The sequence below is a fragment of the Watersipora subatra genome, chromosome 3 (assembly GCF_963576615.1).
Source record: "Watersipora subatra chromosome 3, tzWatSuba1.1, whole genome shotgun sequence".
NCBI lineage: Eukaryota > Metazoa > Bryozoa > Gymnolaemata > Cheilostomatida > Watersiporidae > Watersipora > Watersipora subatra.
In genome coordinates, this window is record NC_088710.1 from 54,052,160 (window position 1) to 54,067,812 (window position 15,653).

At 37.3% G+C, this 15,653-nt stretch overlaps 1 protein-coding gene across 1 annotated transcript in view; it reads left to right on the top strand.

Moving 5' to 3' along the window:
• Positions 1-15,653, top strand: part of LOC137390737 (titin-like) — a 74,866-nt gene that overhangs the window by 47,733 nt on the left and 11,480 nt on the right. Inside the window, exons 56-66 of the mRNA XM_068077059.1 lie at positions 605-907; positions 1,075-1,383; positions 1,858-2,162; positions 5,180-5,186; positions 9,162-9,446; positions 9,701-10,003; positions 11,121-11,272; positions 11,498-11,645; positions 12,224-12,523; positions 12,932-13,216; positions 14,517-14,789. Of these exons, the coding sequence (XP_067933160.1) occupies positions 605-907; positions 1,075-1,383; positions 1,858-2,162; positions 5,180-5,186; positions 9,162-9,446; positions 9,701-10,003; positions 11,121-11,272; positions 11,498-11,645; positions 12,224-12,523; positions 12,932-13,216; positions 14,517-14,789 (2,670 nt within the window). The remainder of the gene's footprint in view (positions 1-604; positions 908-1,074; positions 1,384-1,857; positions 2,163-5,179; positions 5,187-9,161; positions 9,447-9,700; positions 10,004-11,120; positions 11,273-11,497; positions 11,646-12,223; positions 12,524-12,931; positions 13,217-14,516; positions 14,790-15,653) is intronic.

The window sequence follows — 15,653 nt, forward strand, 5'->3', positions numbered from 1 at the left end:
GGTTCTTAATTATTAGCCTTAATTCTTGATTCTTAGCTTTGAGTCATAGTCTTGACTCATCATAGTTATTAGCCTTGATTCTTGATTCTTAACCTTGATTCTTAGCCTTGGTTTTTAATTATTAGCCTTACTTCTTGATTCTTAGCTTTGAGTCATAGCCTTGACTCATCATAGTTATTAGCCTTGATTCTTGATTCTTAACCTTGATTCTTAGCCTTAGTTCTTAATTATTAGCCTTATTTCTTGATTCTTAGCCTTGACTCATCTTAGTTATTAGCCTTAATTCTTGATTTTTAGTCTTGATTTTTAGCCTTGATTCTTAGCCTTGGCTCTTAATTATTAGCTTTAGTTCTTGATTCTTACCCTTGATTCTTGAGTCTTAACCTATACCAGTTCTTTCTGAGCCATCTACAGAATACTTTGTGCAATTTGAACCATCTACATACGTTTGGAGTGCATTTAATATGTGACACTTTTAAAAATAGTCAATTTTTTTACAACTCAACAGATCTTGTGTGTTGAGTTCAATTGAGGATTTAGTAACTTGCTGTCACATATAATAGTATATTCACTCCATAAGTAATGCATATTTATGATTTTGCAGCCTTGCCATCTGCTCCCTCAGCTCCCACATTCACCAACCCAACGAGCAACTCAATTCGCATTAGTTGGTTGGCTCCAACTAATGATGGCGGCTCACCTATTATTGGCTATTATGTCGAAAGATCAACGAATCAGAGTGGTAGATGGTTGCAGATCAACCGAGACATGCTGAGTCGCTTGTACTATGATCAAGGAGACTTAATAGAAGGAACAGAGTATCAGTACAGAGTTGTGTCAGTGAACAAGAAAGGAAACAGCATTCCCAGCGAACCGTCTGCGCCATACATTTGCAAACCTATGATTGGTAAGTTTTTCATACAGTGATTTGAGTCAATTGAAGCCCTAGCTGCTGTTAACCGATCATGTTTAGAATGTACAGACTACAGACCCTTGTACTAGCATACAACTTACCAGGTTGGGTGTTCTCATCTGGCTATTAAAAAAGCTATACACAATTGACTGACTTTTCAGGCAAGCCAAGTGCTCCAAACGGACTTCAAGTGATCGAGACACTAAAAGACTCACTGTCTCTAAGTTGGAGAATTCCCAACACTGATGGTGGTTCCGAGATCACGGGCTATAACATAGAGATCAAGCTTTCAACAGCAGGTAGCCGATGGGCGCAAGCAAATAAGGAGGCAGTTTCAGGAACCAATTACAAGATAACAGGGCTGAGAGAAGGCAGGAGTTACGACATCAGAGTGTGCGCTGTAAATTCTGCTGGAGCGGGGCCGTATACCGAGATTAGAGGTGGTGATATTGGTTCACGGGCTACGCCAGGTGAGTCACTTCATGTAATTGCCACTCAGACTTATCCAAAGCAGAAATTCCGTTTTACAAAATTTAATGCTTTGGTGAACACTTTTTGTGACACTACAAACTAAAAGAAAATGTTTTAGAAATCATCTCAACGTGAAAAAAATACATTAACACCACTACTCACAACCGCAACAATTGATCATATTAAAATTGGTTGAATACAGAACATGGTGCAAATTCTAACTTTATTCTCAATGGCTGGGTTTCAGTGGAGCAGCATTTAAACTAATACAAAAAAATCAAAACTGCTGGAAATAGTTATGAGAACTACAACTGTGAGAAACCTTTAGTTGGCTAGACTGACCCCATATTTGTGGAGAAAACTGCAGCTATTGCTGTAAGCACAGAAGACGAACTTTTAGTCCTTCTGCATAAATATTTTCAAGCTATTTATTACTAGTTTTGGTGTTTTATTTTATTTATTTTATTTTGCAGTCGGTGAAGCGCCACGGTTCAAGAAGACTCTCGGTGACGTCTCGACTTCTCTCGGAATGCAAGTGATGCTTAAATGTACATTTGACAATGGAGGGCAAGGCGTAGACGTAAAATGGTATCGAGGGAACAAGGAAATAGGCAGATCCAAGAGGCATATCTTTTCTCAGACAGAACGAGATGCGACTTTGACGATCAAAGACATGCAGACGTCTGACGCATCGGAGTATAAGTGTGTTGTGTCTAATGCCTCCGGCCAAGCAGAATCTACTTGCAAGATTCTCGTCAGCGGTAAGAATCTTTGTCGTGTAGTAGAGCAGACGACTCCCTGCATTGTAGCCTTGTGAAGCAGATGACTCATTCTTTGATTACCTGAACAGTTTAATTTTATTGCAATTAAATAAGCTTTTGGAACTTAGGTTAGCATCATATAGCCATTCCAATTTTTCTATTTGCATGACAGCCACTACAGTCACATGGCATATACTACAAAGGTACAAAGTAGGCATTAGAGTGATTTTTAAGCTACTGTCAAGTTACAAAAATCTTTGTTGTTGACAACATTCCCATAATATTACTGACATACTCTGTGTTACACAGGCGGTATGGAGAATGGCGTTGAAACAGGTATTTTTTGTGACGATGTAATCATATGTCTAGGTCTCGTCCGCATGCTCTCCTCACAGTCTATTTTACAGCTCGCTCTCTTGTCATTCATGCATCAGCACTGAGCTATTGCCTTAGGACAACTCTTACATGTACAGAGATTGGTTAATTGTTGCTCAAAGTGTCCAATCAGCTGAAGAACTGCTTTATCCCTCTCGCTTTATACACACATTTGTAGATGCTATAGCGCTCAGGGTTTTCCTCAGATCACCGCTTTTTAAGTTGTAAGGTTTATTATTTCAAGAGAGCACAGGCTATTCTACCAATACAGGCCTAATGACTCCATGAGGCATATAAAAGGAGTACCTTGTTAATCCGTTGCTATACTTGCTTTTTGTCTAGTTCCTTTCCTACACATTGTTATGCGCTGATATAAATTGCTTTGCAATCTGTTGGAGCACATGCTAACAAAACATGATTATATGCTTACATGTATATAACTACAAAGTTGGTATTGAATCTGTTATGTTCCTGTATGAATAATAACACAAGATGTGGTTTATTCACTCTCATAGTATGTATTGTATTAACATGTAGAGACAACAAGGAAAGTATAACAGTAATAAATGTTACCTGTATGAATAATAACACAAGATGTGGTTTATTCACTCTCATAGTATGTATTGTACTGTTGCCTTCCAGACCTAGTTTATATAAGCCTCAGCTATGGCTATCTAATAAATAGCTAAACAAAAGCATTACTTGTATTAGAGTATTTTAGCTATATTAGAATAAATATAGCTTTATGATGGCAATCTAACACCTCCTCACTAGTCTGGAGATAAAATGAACAGACGAAACGTTACGGATAAAATTGTGTTTGCTGTCTCCTTCTAGATGACCTATGTGGATTATCTAGTCCATAATCACTGTGTAGAGGATGTCTAGGATTTGGTCTCTTTGGTTGACGCACTGGTTCTTCGGGAGGTACCGGAATAGGTAGCCTGTCACTATTTTTATCTGATGTTTGACATATATCTCCAGGGTGTAGGTCTTCTTCTGTGCTAAATCTAGGTTGTAGTTGTTCTACATGTCTCCTCCATGTGGGTCCGCGTGGCCATACTCTAACATTAACACTTCGCTGGCCATAGACTTTAGTCACTAATGCTGGAACCCATCGAGGCTGATTAGATCTTCTAGGGCCACAGTATAACGCATAGCATGGTCTCCAACTTGATAGCTGTGAATCTGGTTTACCGTGTCATTCAGAAGCTGTGTATTTTTAGATTGTTTTTCTTGAGCCGAATGGGCTGGTGATGGAATAATTGTGTCAATTTTGCATCGGATTTGCCTTCCATGTAGCAGTTGGCTTGGTGATTATCCAGTCTCTAAAGGTGTTCTTCTATAATGCATCAAGAATTCTAATAATGCTGCATTAGGTGGTAGAGTAGACTTTTTCAAAGCTTGTTTAAATGATTGCACCATTCTCTCAGCAGCTCCATTTGTTGCAGGATGATAAGGAGCTCCTGATAAATGTGTAATTCCTCTTTCTTTGCACCACTGTTGAAACTCTTCTGATTTAAAGGTAGTAGCATTGTCTGTAACTAATGTGTGTGGATAGCCAAAGTGTGAAAAATCTTGTTCTAAAAGATCAGTAGTTGATTTTGTCGATGTAGAACTGGTCCTGTGAATGCAAGGATATTTAGTGTAAGCATCTGTGAGAACTAGCCAGTTACTTCCCATAAAGTTGACAGCATGATCTAAGTGTAAACGACTCCATGGTTTCTCTGGTAGCATCCACGGATGTACAGGATACTTTGAAGGTAGTCTCTGATTTTCAGCACACGATATACACAACTTGCTTGTCTCTACAATGTCAGCATCCATTCTAGGCCAGTATACCGCTGTGCGTGCTAGCTGCTTCATCCTTTGTATCCCAAAATGTCCGAGATGCAATATCTTCAGTACTTCTTTTTGTAAGCTGGTAGGAATTACTACTCTGTTTCCATAGAGTAGACAACCATTACACACCGATAGTGAGTTTTCCAACTTTCTAAATTCTTTGATTTCAGAAGTAGCTGGAGTTGCTTCCTCTCGATGTGGCCATCCTTCTGTTGTATATCTCATGACTGTAGAGATAACAATGTCTTTAGAAGATTCCTTGACTATTACTCCTGGATCTGTAGGGTTAAGTTGAGCTTCAATAGTTTTAATAGTGCAAATAATGTCTACGTCAGCATCGTCTTCCTCTGTCAAACTCAACATCTGATCCAACAGGTAGCCGACTAAGAGCATCTGCATTCCCATGTTTGTTAGTCTTTCTATATTCAATTTCATATTCATATTGACTGAGTAAGAGAGCCCATCTTGCTAATCGGTTAGCAGCAAGTGCAGGAGTTCCTTTGTTAGGTGCAAACATAGATGTCAATGCTCGATGGTCCGTAATGATGGTGAATTTTCTGCCATAGAGAAATTGGTGAAACTTCTTCAACGCAAATATGATAGCTAGTGCCTTTTTTTGAATCTGACCATATTTTCTTTGGGTCGCCGTCAATGTTTTAGAAGCATGCATAATAGGTCTTTCACTATTATCCTTATATCTGTGAAATAAGACAGCTCCAATTCCTTTTTCGGAAGCATCACATGCTATTCCTATAGGCAGCTTTGAGTTGAAATGTGTAAGAACTGTGTCAGCAGTCAGCAGTTGCTTTAGCTGAAGAAAACTGGTTTCCTGTTCTGCACTCCACTTCCACTGCACATTTTTTCTAGTTAGCTGGTGTAATGGTTCTGTAATCGTTGATAGGTTAGGTAGGAATTTGCTGTAGAACTGTACTGATCCAAAGAATGAACGTAAACTGTTTATGTTAGTTGGGGCAGGCATCTGTTTAACAGCATCTGCTTTTAGTCCTTTAGAAATTCCTTTTGCTGAAAGGTTATGACCAAGATATTCTACCGAGGGTTGAGCAAAATGGCATTTTTCTTTACGACATCGTAAACCTTTCTCATTCAGTCTTGCAAGTAGTTGTCGCAAATTCTGTAAATGACTTGTAGCATCAGTACCACTAACCAGTATATCATCTAAATATACAGCTACCCCTGGTAGATCAGCTGTCAATTGTTCCATTATCTCCTGAAAATATCCAGGTGCTGAACTGATTCCAAACGGAAGTCTCATCTGTAGTAGTACTCCTTTTTGAGTGCTAAGAGCAAGCTTTTTCTGACTGTTTGGTCCCAGGGGGATTTGGTTGTATGCATCCGCTAGATCAATTTTAGTATATCCGTATCCTCCTCCTAACTTGTTCATCAGGTCTTCGGGTAGAGGTATAGGCTGTCGGTGAGTCTCTAATTGTGGATTGACTGTTTGTGAGTAGTCTCCACATACTCTGATGATCTTTGATGACTGTTGGAAAGTTGCGCTTTCCTGACCGGAACTACAGGCGTACCATATTGATTAAACTGTACTGGTTTCCAGATTCCTCTTTGAATTCCAGTTTCGTAGGCTAGATTTAATTCATCTTGAATAGCAAATGGAACAGGTCGAGGTTTGTGAAACACTGGTTTTGCATCTGCCTTGAATTTTATTTCTAGCTCGTAATCCTTTAGACAGCCTAGATCGTTGTTAAATAGATCAGGAAATTCATTGCAGAGTTGCTCGCAAGATTGTTGTAGACTTTTGTCAGCCGTTTCCTGGTCTACTAATTTACAAGTGGTAGTAGTTTGTTGGCTCAGCAGGTTGTCTATTGATATCCCCAATAGTTTGATTGCTCCTCGTCCTATCAGGTTGAGATTTGGAACCCGGCTAACTACAAAGTTCAAAGCAATAGGATTTCCCTTTACGGTTTTAGTATTCAGCTGGCACTGTCCAATTACTTCAATAGGAAGTTTTGAAGCAGATTCATAGTTTGTCGTTGTTGTAGAGAGTACAGGTTTTCCAAGTTTACACCAGACTTCCTCAGTAATGAAGTTGTCACAGGCTCCTGTATCTAACTCCATCTCGATGATCTGCTCTTCTATCTCAATACTCTTTTGAAGTTGTTCCATATGTATTCTTCGAATAGTTTTAAGCTGTTGTTTTGGTGTAGATTTCTGTGCTATAGGCCTTTTATTAGTAGTTGCTTTTCTTTTTCGGCAGGCAACTCTTAGATGTCCTAACTTCTGGCAAAAATTACATGTAGCAGATCTGTATGGACATTCCTTAGCAGTATGTGTAGTTTTATTGCATCTGTAGCAATTGAAAGTTGTCTGTCTTGCTTCTTTGTAGTTTGAAGTTCCTGTTGGTGTCTTAGTTCTATGATCTGGTTGTACCTTGTTAACTTTTTGTTGCTCTCCATATACGGTTTCTTTGGCTATCTTGGCTGCGTCCTCCGTTTCTGTTGCAATTTCAATAGCTCTTTTAAAAGATAGCTCAGTTTCTTTTACTTTGAACAGTGCTTTGAGAACTGCTTCATTATTTACTGAGCAGACAAACCGTGTTCTCATAGCTTCATCTAATGGATCATCAATATTAGAAAAGTCACATGTGGTCGCTTCCTGTCTAATTCTATTCGCTAATTCATGAATAGTTTCTCCAGGTTTCCTTTTTATAGTACTCCAGAATTTATAACGCTCGCGTACTAAAAATCATGTGGGATCATATTGTTCTTTTAAGAAATTATCTATTTCTTCCATGGTAACTTCCTTTATAAGTTTTGGGGTCTCCAGTTGGCTAGCCATGTTGCTGATCTGTTTGTAAAGAACAGGTGACTGATTAATTAAGAACACGTTAGCTTTCCTCTCCTCAGGTATAGAGTGAGCTGCTACAAAAGTGTCATATCGATTCATGTAATCAGTCAATAGTTCGGTAGCTGGATCATACTCTGAAAACTTGGGTAAGGCTGCCGATGGTGCTATCTTCGCTGCTGTCTCGGTTTGACCTTTCACCAGTAGTTCCATGAGTTTCCTATTTTCTTCCAGATAAGCTTGTTGTTGTTCTTCCATCTTTTGGTTTTGAGTTGTAATTACTTCAATTAACTTATCCACTTCCGAAGACATACTTGTATATACTGAGAATGCTGTATAGGTTCCGGGTTATATTCTTGTAAGAATATCAGTTGTACTGCTCAAGAATATCCCATCCTTGTCGCCAATAACTTCTGTTATGTTCCTGTATGAATAATAACACAAGATGTGGTTTATTCACTCTCATAGTATGTATTGCATTAACATGTAGAGACAACAAGGAAAGTATAACAGTAATAAATGTTACCTGTATGAATAATAACACAAGATGTGGTTTATTCACTCTCATAGTATGTATTGTACTGTTGCCTTCCAGACCTAGTTTATATAAGCCTCAGCTATGGCTATCTAATAAATAGCTAAACAAAAGCATTACTTGTATTAGAATATTTTAGCTATATTAGAATAGATAGAGCAAATTTAGCTTGACTTAAGCTTTATGATGGCAATCTAACAGAATCCTTGAATGCTTTATTTTTAAAATCACTTTATTTTAAAGTAATTTTTACAACTAGAAATTCCAACTGTTATACAGCCCACGACCAAAGTGATATTGGAAAAAAAGAAAGTGCACTGATGGTTGAGAAATGCAATATTAGCAGTCAAATGGCACTGCAGTGCAATAGGATAACTGCAATGGTAGCTGTAATGTACTGGGTGTGGATGATATTATATACAACAAATAGCAATAATGAAAGGAAAAGATTATATGTTTATATCTCTCCCCCTGCAATAGGAGAAATGCAATATTGGCCAATATTAGAAGTAAAATACACTGATATTATTAGAATAACCAATATTGTTAATAAAGTAATAATATAAAACCAATGCACAATTTTGTTTACACTTCAAAACGTCATAGCTAACAATATCACGAAATTGTGATATTTATATAGATTTTTAGAACATCTGTACTACGTAGTCATTGTTCTGTAGTCATCCAAACGTATAATTAAATATTGTAATAATTTCATAAGAATCGTTAGAAAAAAATATCATCGTCATTTCCTTTACTCACACTGCGTTGGACATCAGTTAGAATACCAAAGTACTCAAAAGTGTCTAAAATGTCAGTTACTTTGAAATCGGCAAAAATGAAACGATTTCAGTACTCCTACGTGAATTACAGAACCCTTCGGCAATTCGACAATGCTATAGACTGGTGAAATGTGCACATTACTTTTTCGTGAAATGCGCACGACTTAATCGTTCTATTCTCTGTCGCTCGCCGTTTCAATTTTCTGTCTTAACTTTGATAAAAGTAAGGCTTACCAAGTTTTAATAACGATTTTCGGCCAAATAAATCTGTCTATTTGTGTATAATCCATTCAGATGGGTAAGTTTTAAGAGACTGTTAAGTTGTGTGCACATGCATTTATCATCCCACGACCAAACGAGCGGGAGCGAAGATTGAGAGTTTTAATAATAAATACATGTTTGATAACTCTCAAACTTCGCTCCCGCTCGTTTGGTCGTGGGAAAACTATAGTGTAGTCCAAAATATTCTCCTTAGGAAGTATTATTCAAAGGGAAGCTCATGCACTAATTGCATATTTTTGCAACAGCTTGCATCTTCCTTATAACAACGGCATTAGGAAGAGCTATAAAAAATAACTTTCTGTTTAGAAAAAGTGGTTTCTATGGAAATCAGCCATCTTGAATCATTACTATGAATCAACTAGTAATTTTCTTTGATATTCTAGAGCCACCAAAGGTGCAGTTTGATCGACACTACCCAGCAGGTGTTCAAATTAGAGTTGGCTCAAGTCAGTCGATATCAGCCACCTACTCCGGATTGCCAACCCCCAAGGTGACATGGTTCAAAGATGGAAAGCCTTTGAAGTCTTCTCACCCTAAGGCAACTGTTGATGAATTTAGCGCTTCCATAGCATTTACTGACGTAGATACAGAGGCTAGTGGCAACTACCACATTGTTGTGGAGAATGATGTGGGATCAAGTTCTGCTGATGTTTACGTGACAGTCAAAGGTCGGTTACCTGTGAACATTTCTAAAGCTACTTTTTATTATGGCAGCCATTTTAATTAACTTAAATAGTGGATAATTACATGGGTCAGTCAATCAAAATTTAAAGTAATTTTGTAAAATTATGTTTTACTATTCTGATTTAAAATGAAATATATTAAATAAAAATATGTAATGCCAACAAGTGAAAACCCAACTTACCAATCCAGTCATCTTTTAGGTTATTGTGAACAATTTTATGATTGCTTGTGGTTGTAGGAAAGCCTGGCGCGCCTCAGGCCTTGAAAGTTAGTTCCATTGATAACAAAAAGGCTGTATTAAATTGGTCTCTTCCTGATACCAATGGAGGATCACCAATCACGGGCTATGCTATTGAGAAGAAAGACACAAGCAGCAGGTCAGGTGACTGGGTTAGCGCCACTAGCGCCACGGACACGAGTGCTACCATCAGCAGACTGGTCGAGGGGCACAACTACCTCTTCAGGGTCTTTGCTGAAAATGACGTTGGAGCCAGCGAGCCGACAGCAACTAAAGATACAGTAACTGCTAAACTACCCTACAGTAAGTCTTTTGTTCCATGACCCTGCTGTAAGTCTTCTGTTTTACGGCCCTATAGTAAATCTTCTGTCTCATTGCCCTACAGTAAGTCTTCTGTTACACGGAGTATGCTTGAGGAAAGCTCGCTTATAACTAGGGCTTGTCAGCAACTTACCAGAGTTGGCTGATTGCAAAAGCAGATGTGAATCTGTCTTGCTGCTGCTCGCTAGTAATATTAATAAGCTGTTTGCTAGCTTAGCCCTGTATGTGACGGTTTGTTATATTAATTGACAAGGCTAAAGAGGTGAATATATTCTTTAGTTGGATAATATTAATAAAATAATGTGGAGTAAAAACAACAATACAACACTTTGTACAACAAGCAAGAAAAATGTGTTTAACAAACATGCTTACTATACAAAACTATGTAGAATCTGTACTCTAGTTTTGAGATGCTCCAATTCTGGTACCGATATTCGCATCAGCACTCATATAGAGGTTGTGCATCTGGATAAATATTAGTGTATATCTTTTTTAATAAATCTGAAACTTCTGATATTTCTGCAAACCTACCATTGACCATAGTAATAGTATGTTAATCTACTGCACTAACAAATGAACCAAGGTTTTATTCCTCAGGTGTAAATATTTAAGGAATTCTGATTTTGCACATTACTTTCACTTGAGCAGTGTAGGTAATAAATTGAGTCTGTCAGCATGTGAATAATGAGCGATGAAAATTATTACATATGGGCTAGAGGTGTTGTGTAGTACTTCTATTTACTCGCATTACAAAATTGCATGTACATGTGTTCTTCTTTTCAAATAGTAATAAATAATATATATATTCTTTATATTTTTGTAATGAAAGAAACAACCGACTATAAAGCACAAATTTATCTGGTTCAGGTTTGATTTTAGTTAGGATTAGTGCACCTTTATCTGGATCGGCTCTTGTATTTTAATTTGAGGTATCTTTGTTTTGTATTCAAGTATCATCTACAGTAAGTCTTGTCTTCATAGCAGTGAAGACGCTGCAAGGGCTTATTTCTTAAAGTCAAGTGTTTAGGGACAGAAGGTAGTAGCATTCTGTTACAGCTAGAGAAAAGTACTACCCGCATGTATGTGCTCACCTTTACAGGTGAGCCTGGGAAACCTGTCAACTTGGCAGTAAGGAATGTTCACAAAACTGGAGTTGTTCTCTCATGGGAGGCTCCATTAGATGATGGTGGTCGACCTATCACTGGTTACGTGGTGGAGAGAGCGAAGGGAACCAGCCACCGATGGATTAGAGTAAGAATATTTGCTGCTCTTCTTTGCTGTTGTCATTTCATGTACAACTATTATTATTATTATTGGGGATTGTATAAGCAAATGAGCAAGAGTTTTGAGTACGCGCTTGAGTAACGCAAATGACATGGCATGAAACACGCTATGTTTTCAATTGCTCATCTAAAATTATTTCTAGCTAAATGGCAAAAAAGATTAGACAATTTCTAAAATGATGTTTGATATCAGGTAAACAAGGAGCAGTTCAGACTACAGCAGATGGATATCAACGACTTGGTAGAAGGCAATGAGTACTCTTTCAGAGTGAAGGCTGAAAATGAGGCTGGCACTGGAGAGCCTTCGGAAATTGGACCTATAGTTTCTAAGGCTCCATACGGTAAGACAAGGATAAGCACACGGTGCTCACGTTGTAAATATAGTTATTTGTATCCATGCATAGTATCAAAAAATCTAAAAGAGCGTATTCTTTGAGATTGTTTTTTATCCGAGAGATTTACTCCTTAACTCATGTGCTCTAGTAAAATCTACATGTAGCTTTATAACCCATAATTTTGCAGTGGCAAGTATTGGACAGAACACTGGTATGACTAACATGTCATGATACTTTATGGTTAAAAACTATTCTGATTGATTAATATGTCATAATACTGTGTGCTGGGAAATTAGTCTGGATGACTAACATGTCATGGTACTGTGTGGTTAGATGCTGCTCTGATTGACTAACATGTTAAGCTACTACTTTAGAGCACCCTCAGAAACTACTTAGAGATGTTGTAAAAGCTAAGTAATTGTGCCATACTCAAAGCAGGATTGATCTAACGAGGCTAATTTTATAATCCTGTAGATAACTATAATAACCCTTCACTAACTCTATAATTCTAAAATTATAACCTCTATAATTTTTTTCTTGTATTTGATCTATGAATAAATAAACGCATCACTCTATGGGTGTAGATCCTCCGTCAGCTCCAGGCAAACCTCAGGCAGAAATACAAACTCCTACTTCAGCTACTCTTAAATGGACCGCACCAGCTAGTGATGGGGGAGCACGAATCACGCATTATGTGATTGAGTATCGCATGGAAGGTTTCTATCATTGGAGGGAGGATAAAACTACGTCTCCTTCTCTCAGCCACACTGTCAAAAACCTCAGTAAGAATTCAGCCTACACCTTTAGGGTGAAGGCTGTAAACGCAGCAGGTGACGGCCAGCCTTCAGAGGAATGTGAACCTGTAAAGATAGTGCTTGCTGGATGTAAGTTTTACTGGTAATTTAATGCGCTTGATCCTGATGACTGAGTAATGACTTTCATATATGTGATCCTGTAATGAAAACTTTGCTCTTGAACACCGGTTATTGCTTTGAGGTTGTCAGTTCCTATAGAGTTGTCCTTCCTTGCCAAATTTAGTAGATAATAGTAGGAAGCACTAGCAAATTTGTAACGTTGTTTGTCATTCTGATTAAATAGTATTTCTAAGGTACTTGTCGTACAATTTCATTATCAAGAAAAATTCAAGGCTATCTTGTAAAATAGTTTGTTATTCAAACTAGAAAAATTAACAACTTTGAATTCGGATTTTCCCAGCATCTTGTATTTAAGTATTCAATTTGTAAGTTATCTTGAATTTATCTTGAAGTAAAACTATTTAATTAAACTTATAGCCTGTGAGCCAGCTGCAATCCGATCTCTGGAACCATGCATCGGAAAGATTGGAGGGGAGGCTAAGCTATCATGCCTCATTACGGGATCACCAACACCAACTGTGACATGGAAAAAGGATGGCAGAGTAATTTATGACGGCAGACGTTATAGAATGAGTGTGAAGAGTGATGGCCTGGCCAGTCTGACTTTGAACAGTGTCGAGGCAGCGGATGATGCCGAGTACACTGTTGAGGCTGTCAATGACTTTGGGAAAGACAAGAAATCAACTTCTCTATCTGTGCATGGTATGAGCCTTCAGTAGCACATGCATTTATTCTCACCTAGTAAAGATCCTGTTGGCCTGAGCTTTGGTGAAACAACCTGTTATAACCTGTTATCACCTGTTATAACCTGTTACCACCATGTTCTTAAGCCAGTTCTTTTATAAAGAATCACCAAAGTTCAGGTCGTGTAAACATCAATTCTTCCAAAATTGGCTAAAATTTACCTGCATATTTAGCCACGGTCTTGACCAGTTACTCGATGTCGTGTACATATGGTTCATGTTGTCATTCGGCGATGTTCATGCACATAAAATTATTGTATAGAAATTGTAAACTGATTTTGTCAATCATTCTATTGAATCAAGCAAGCTGAGGTGGATAAAGGATTACCTTCATTTGATCATTTACAGCAATCTCACTCTTAATAAGTTTATAGACTCCTAAAAAGTAAAATATTTTTGCAATGTGTAGGCGGAGTTTGTCATTCAAAGTCAAATCTTACACTAGTTTCACTCAACATTATCAGTGCCTGTGTAAATGTACAACTGACATGTTCTCCACATAGTGAGATGAATGTCTTTAATCAAGAAATAGATTATGACTAGTTGAACTGCTTAAGAACTCAGACTACCATTTTATAAACAATAATTTGCAATTCTTTAAAGACCTCGAATGACTTTTCGACGCCGAGTTGTTTTTGCTAGCCATGGCTAAATATGCAGGTATATTTTAGTCAGTTACTACGGCACTGAATCTTAAACTGACTCAAATAATGAAGAGTCTACGTAGAAGACTCTGCTTAGCCACATGATGTTAGCAGGTTGTTTTACCTCAACCTGACCCAACAGGACCTTTATGCTGAGTGTGTTTATGGTTTTTACATAATATTACAGCCTATCTATTATGTGGTAGGAAAATTGTTTGTCGTTCATTACAGACTCGCTTAACAAATTTAGTGCAGTTCAGTGAATGAGTTGCAAATACATTTATATCACAAACAATTACACATCACTATCTATAAAATTCAGAGTCACTTTCCCGTTTTCATAAAAAAGAGCAGACAACTTTGTATTATAGTTTTAATCATAGTTTTTAATTTAATGTTGAAGCTACTCAAACTTGTCTGCACTAATAGCTTATAAATTTTTTGGTTTGACCATGACACAAATTCTACTAATAGTATCGTTTGTTACCTAGATCTTTGGCTATTAATTGATCTGATAACCGCCGCTGGGTTTAATCATTTGCCATATTAGTAAAAAAAAATTTCATTTTCTGATATTCTGCTCTTCATAATTTACTCATGCTATAACATTTTTAGCACCTCCTGTCTTTACAACACGTGATATTATGGAGGAACTGTACGAGGGAGACTCAAAAAGAATATCTGTCAAGTTCTCCGGAATGCCAACACCTGATTGTGAATGGAGAAAAGGAGATAATCTAGTTCGAGGAATACAGATTGACACAAGCAATAATATTTCTAGTATGCTTGTGAAGGAGGCTAGTAGAAAGAAACACGCTGGCACCTACACTGTTACCTTGAAGAACAAGTCAGGAGTTGCAACTACTCTAGTGAATGTCTCAGTTCTCGGTGGGTAGAAATCAGTGATATCTATTTATAGTTCAGTTGCTCAGCTACACTAGCAGTAGTAGTAGATATATCTATTTATAGTTCAGTTGCTCAAGTACACTAGTAGTAGTAGTGATATCTATTTATAGTTCAGTTGCTCAAGTACACTAGTAGTAGTAGTGATATCTATTTATAGTTCAGTTGCTCTGCTACACTAGTAGTAGTAGTAGTGATATCTATTTATAGTTCAGTTGCTCAACTACACTAGCAGTAGTAGTAGTGACATCTATTTATAGTTCAGTAGCTTAGCTACACTAGTAGTAGTAGTGATGTTTATATATAGTTCAGTTGCTCAACTACACTAGCAGTAGTAGTAGTGATATCTATTTATAGTTCAGTTGCTTAGCTACACCAGTAGTAGTAACGATGTCTATTTATAGTTCAGTTAGTCAGCTAAATTAGTAGTATTAGATCAGCTACAGTTTCATTCTTTATATATACTGTAGCACTTTCTCTGCTGTGTTGTACCATATTCACATCACAAATTTCTGATAATTAATAAACAGCAAGAAATGGTGTACTATAAACATATTACAAACTTGTGATAGATACCAGCCCAAATAATTGTAGTAGAGAATTGGAAAAAGTGCTATATATGATCGATCTATGATTTTAAAATTTTTCTATGTTCATGTTAGATTTAGATGTAGTGCAGTGATGTAATCCTAAAGGTTAATCAGCTTGCATCAAATCACAAGCCAACTTGTATTCATAAGCACTATCACAGGTTAATGCAAGACATACCTAGGTTAACCTTTACATTAATAAAATTTAGTTGTACAAGTTTGTACTTTTGAACAAGCTGAAGAAGGTTTCCTGCAGTGA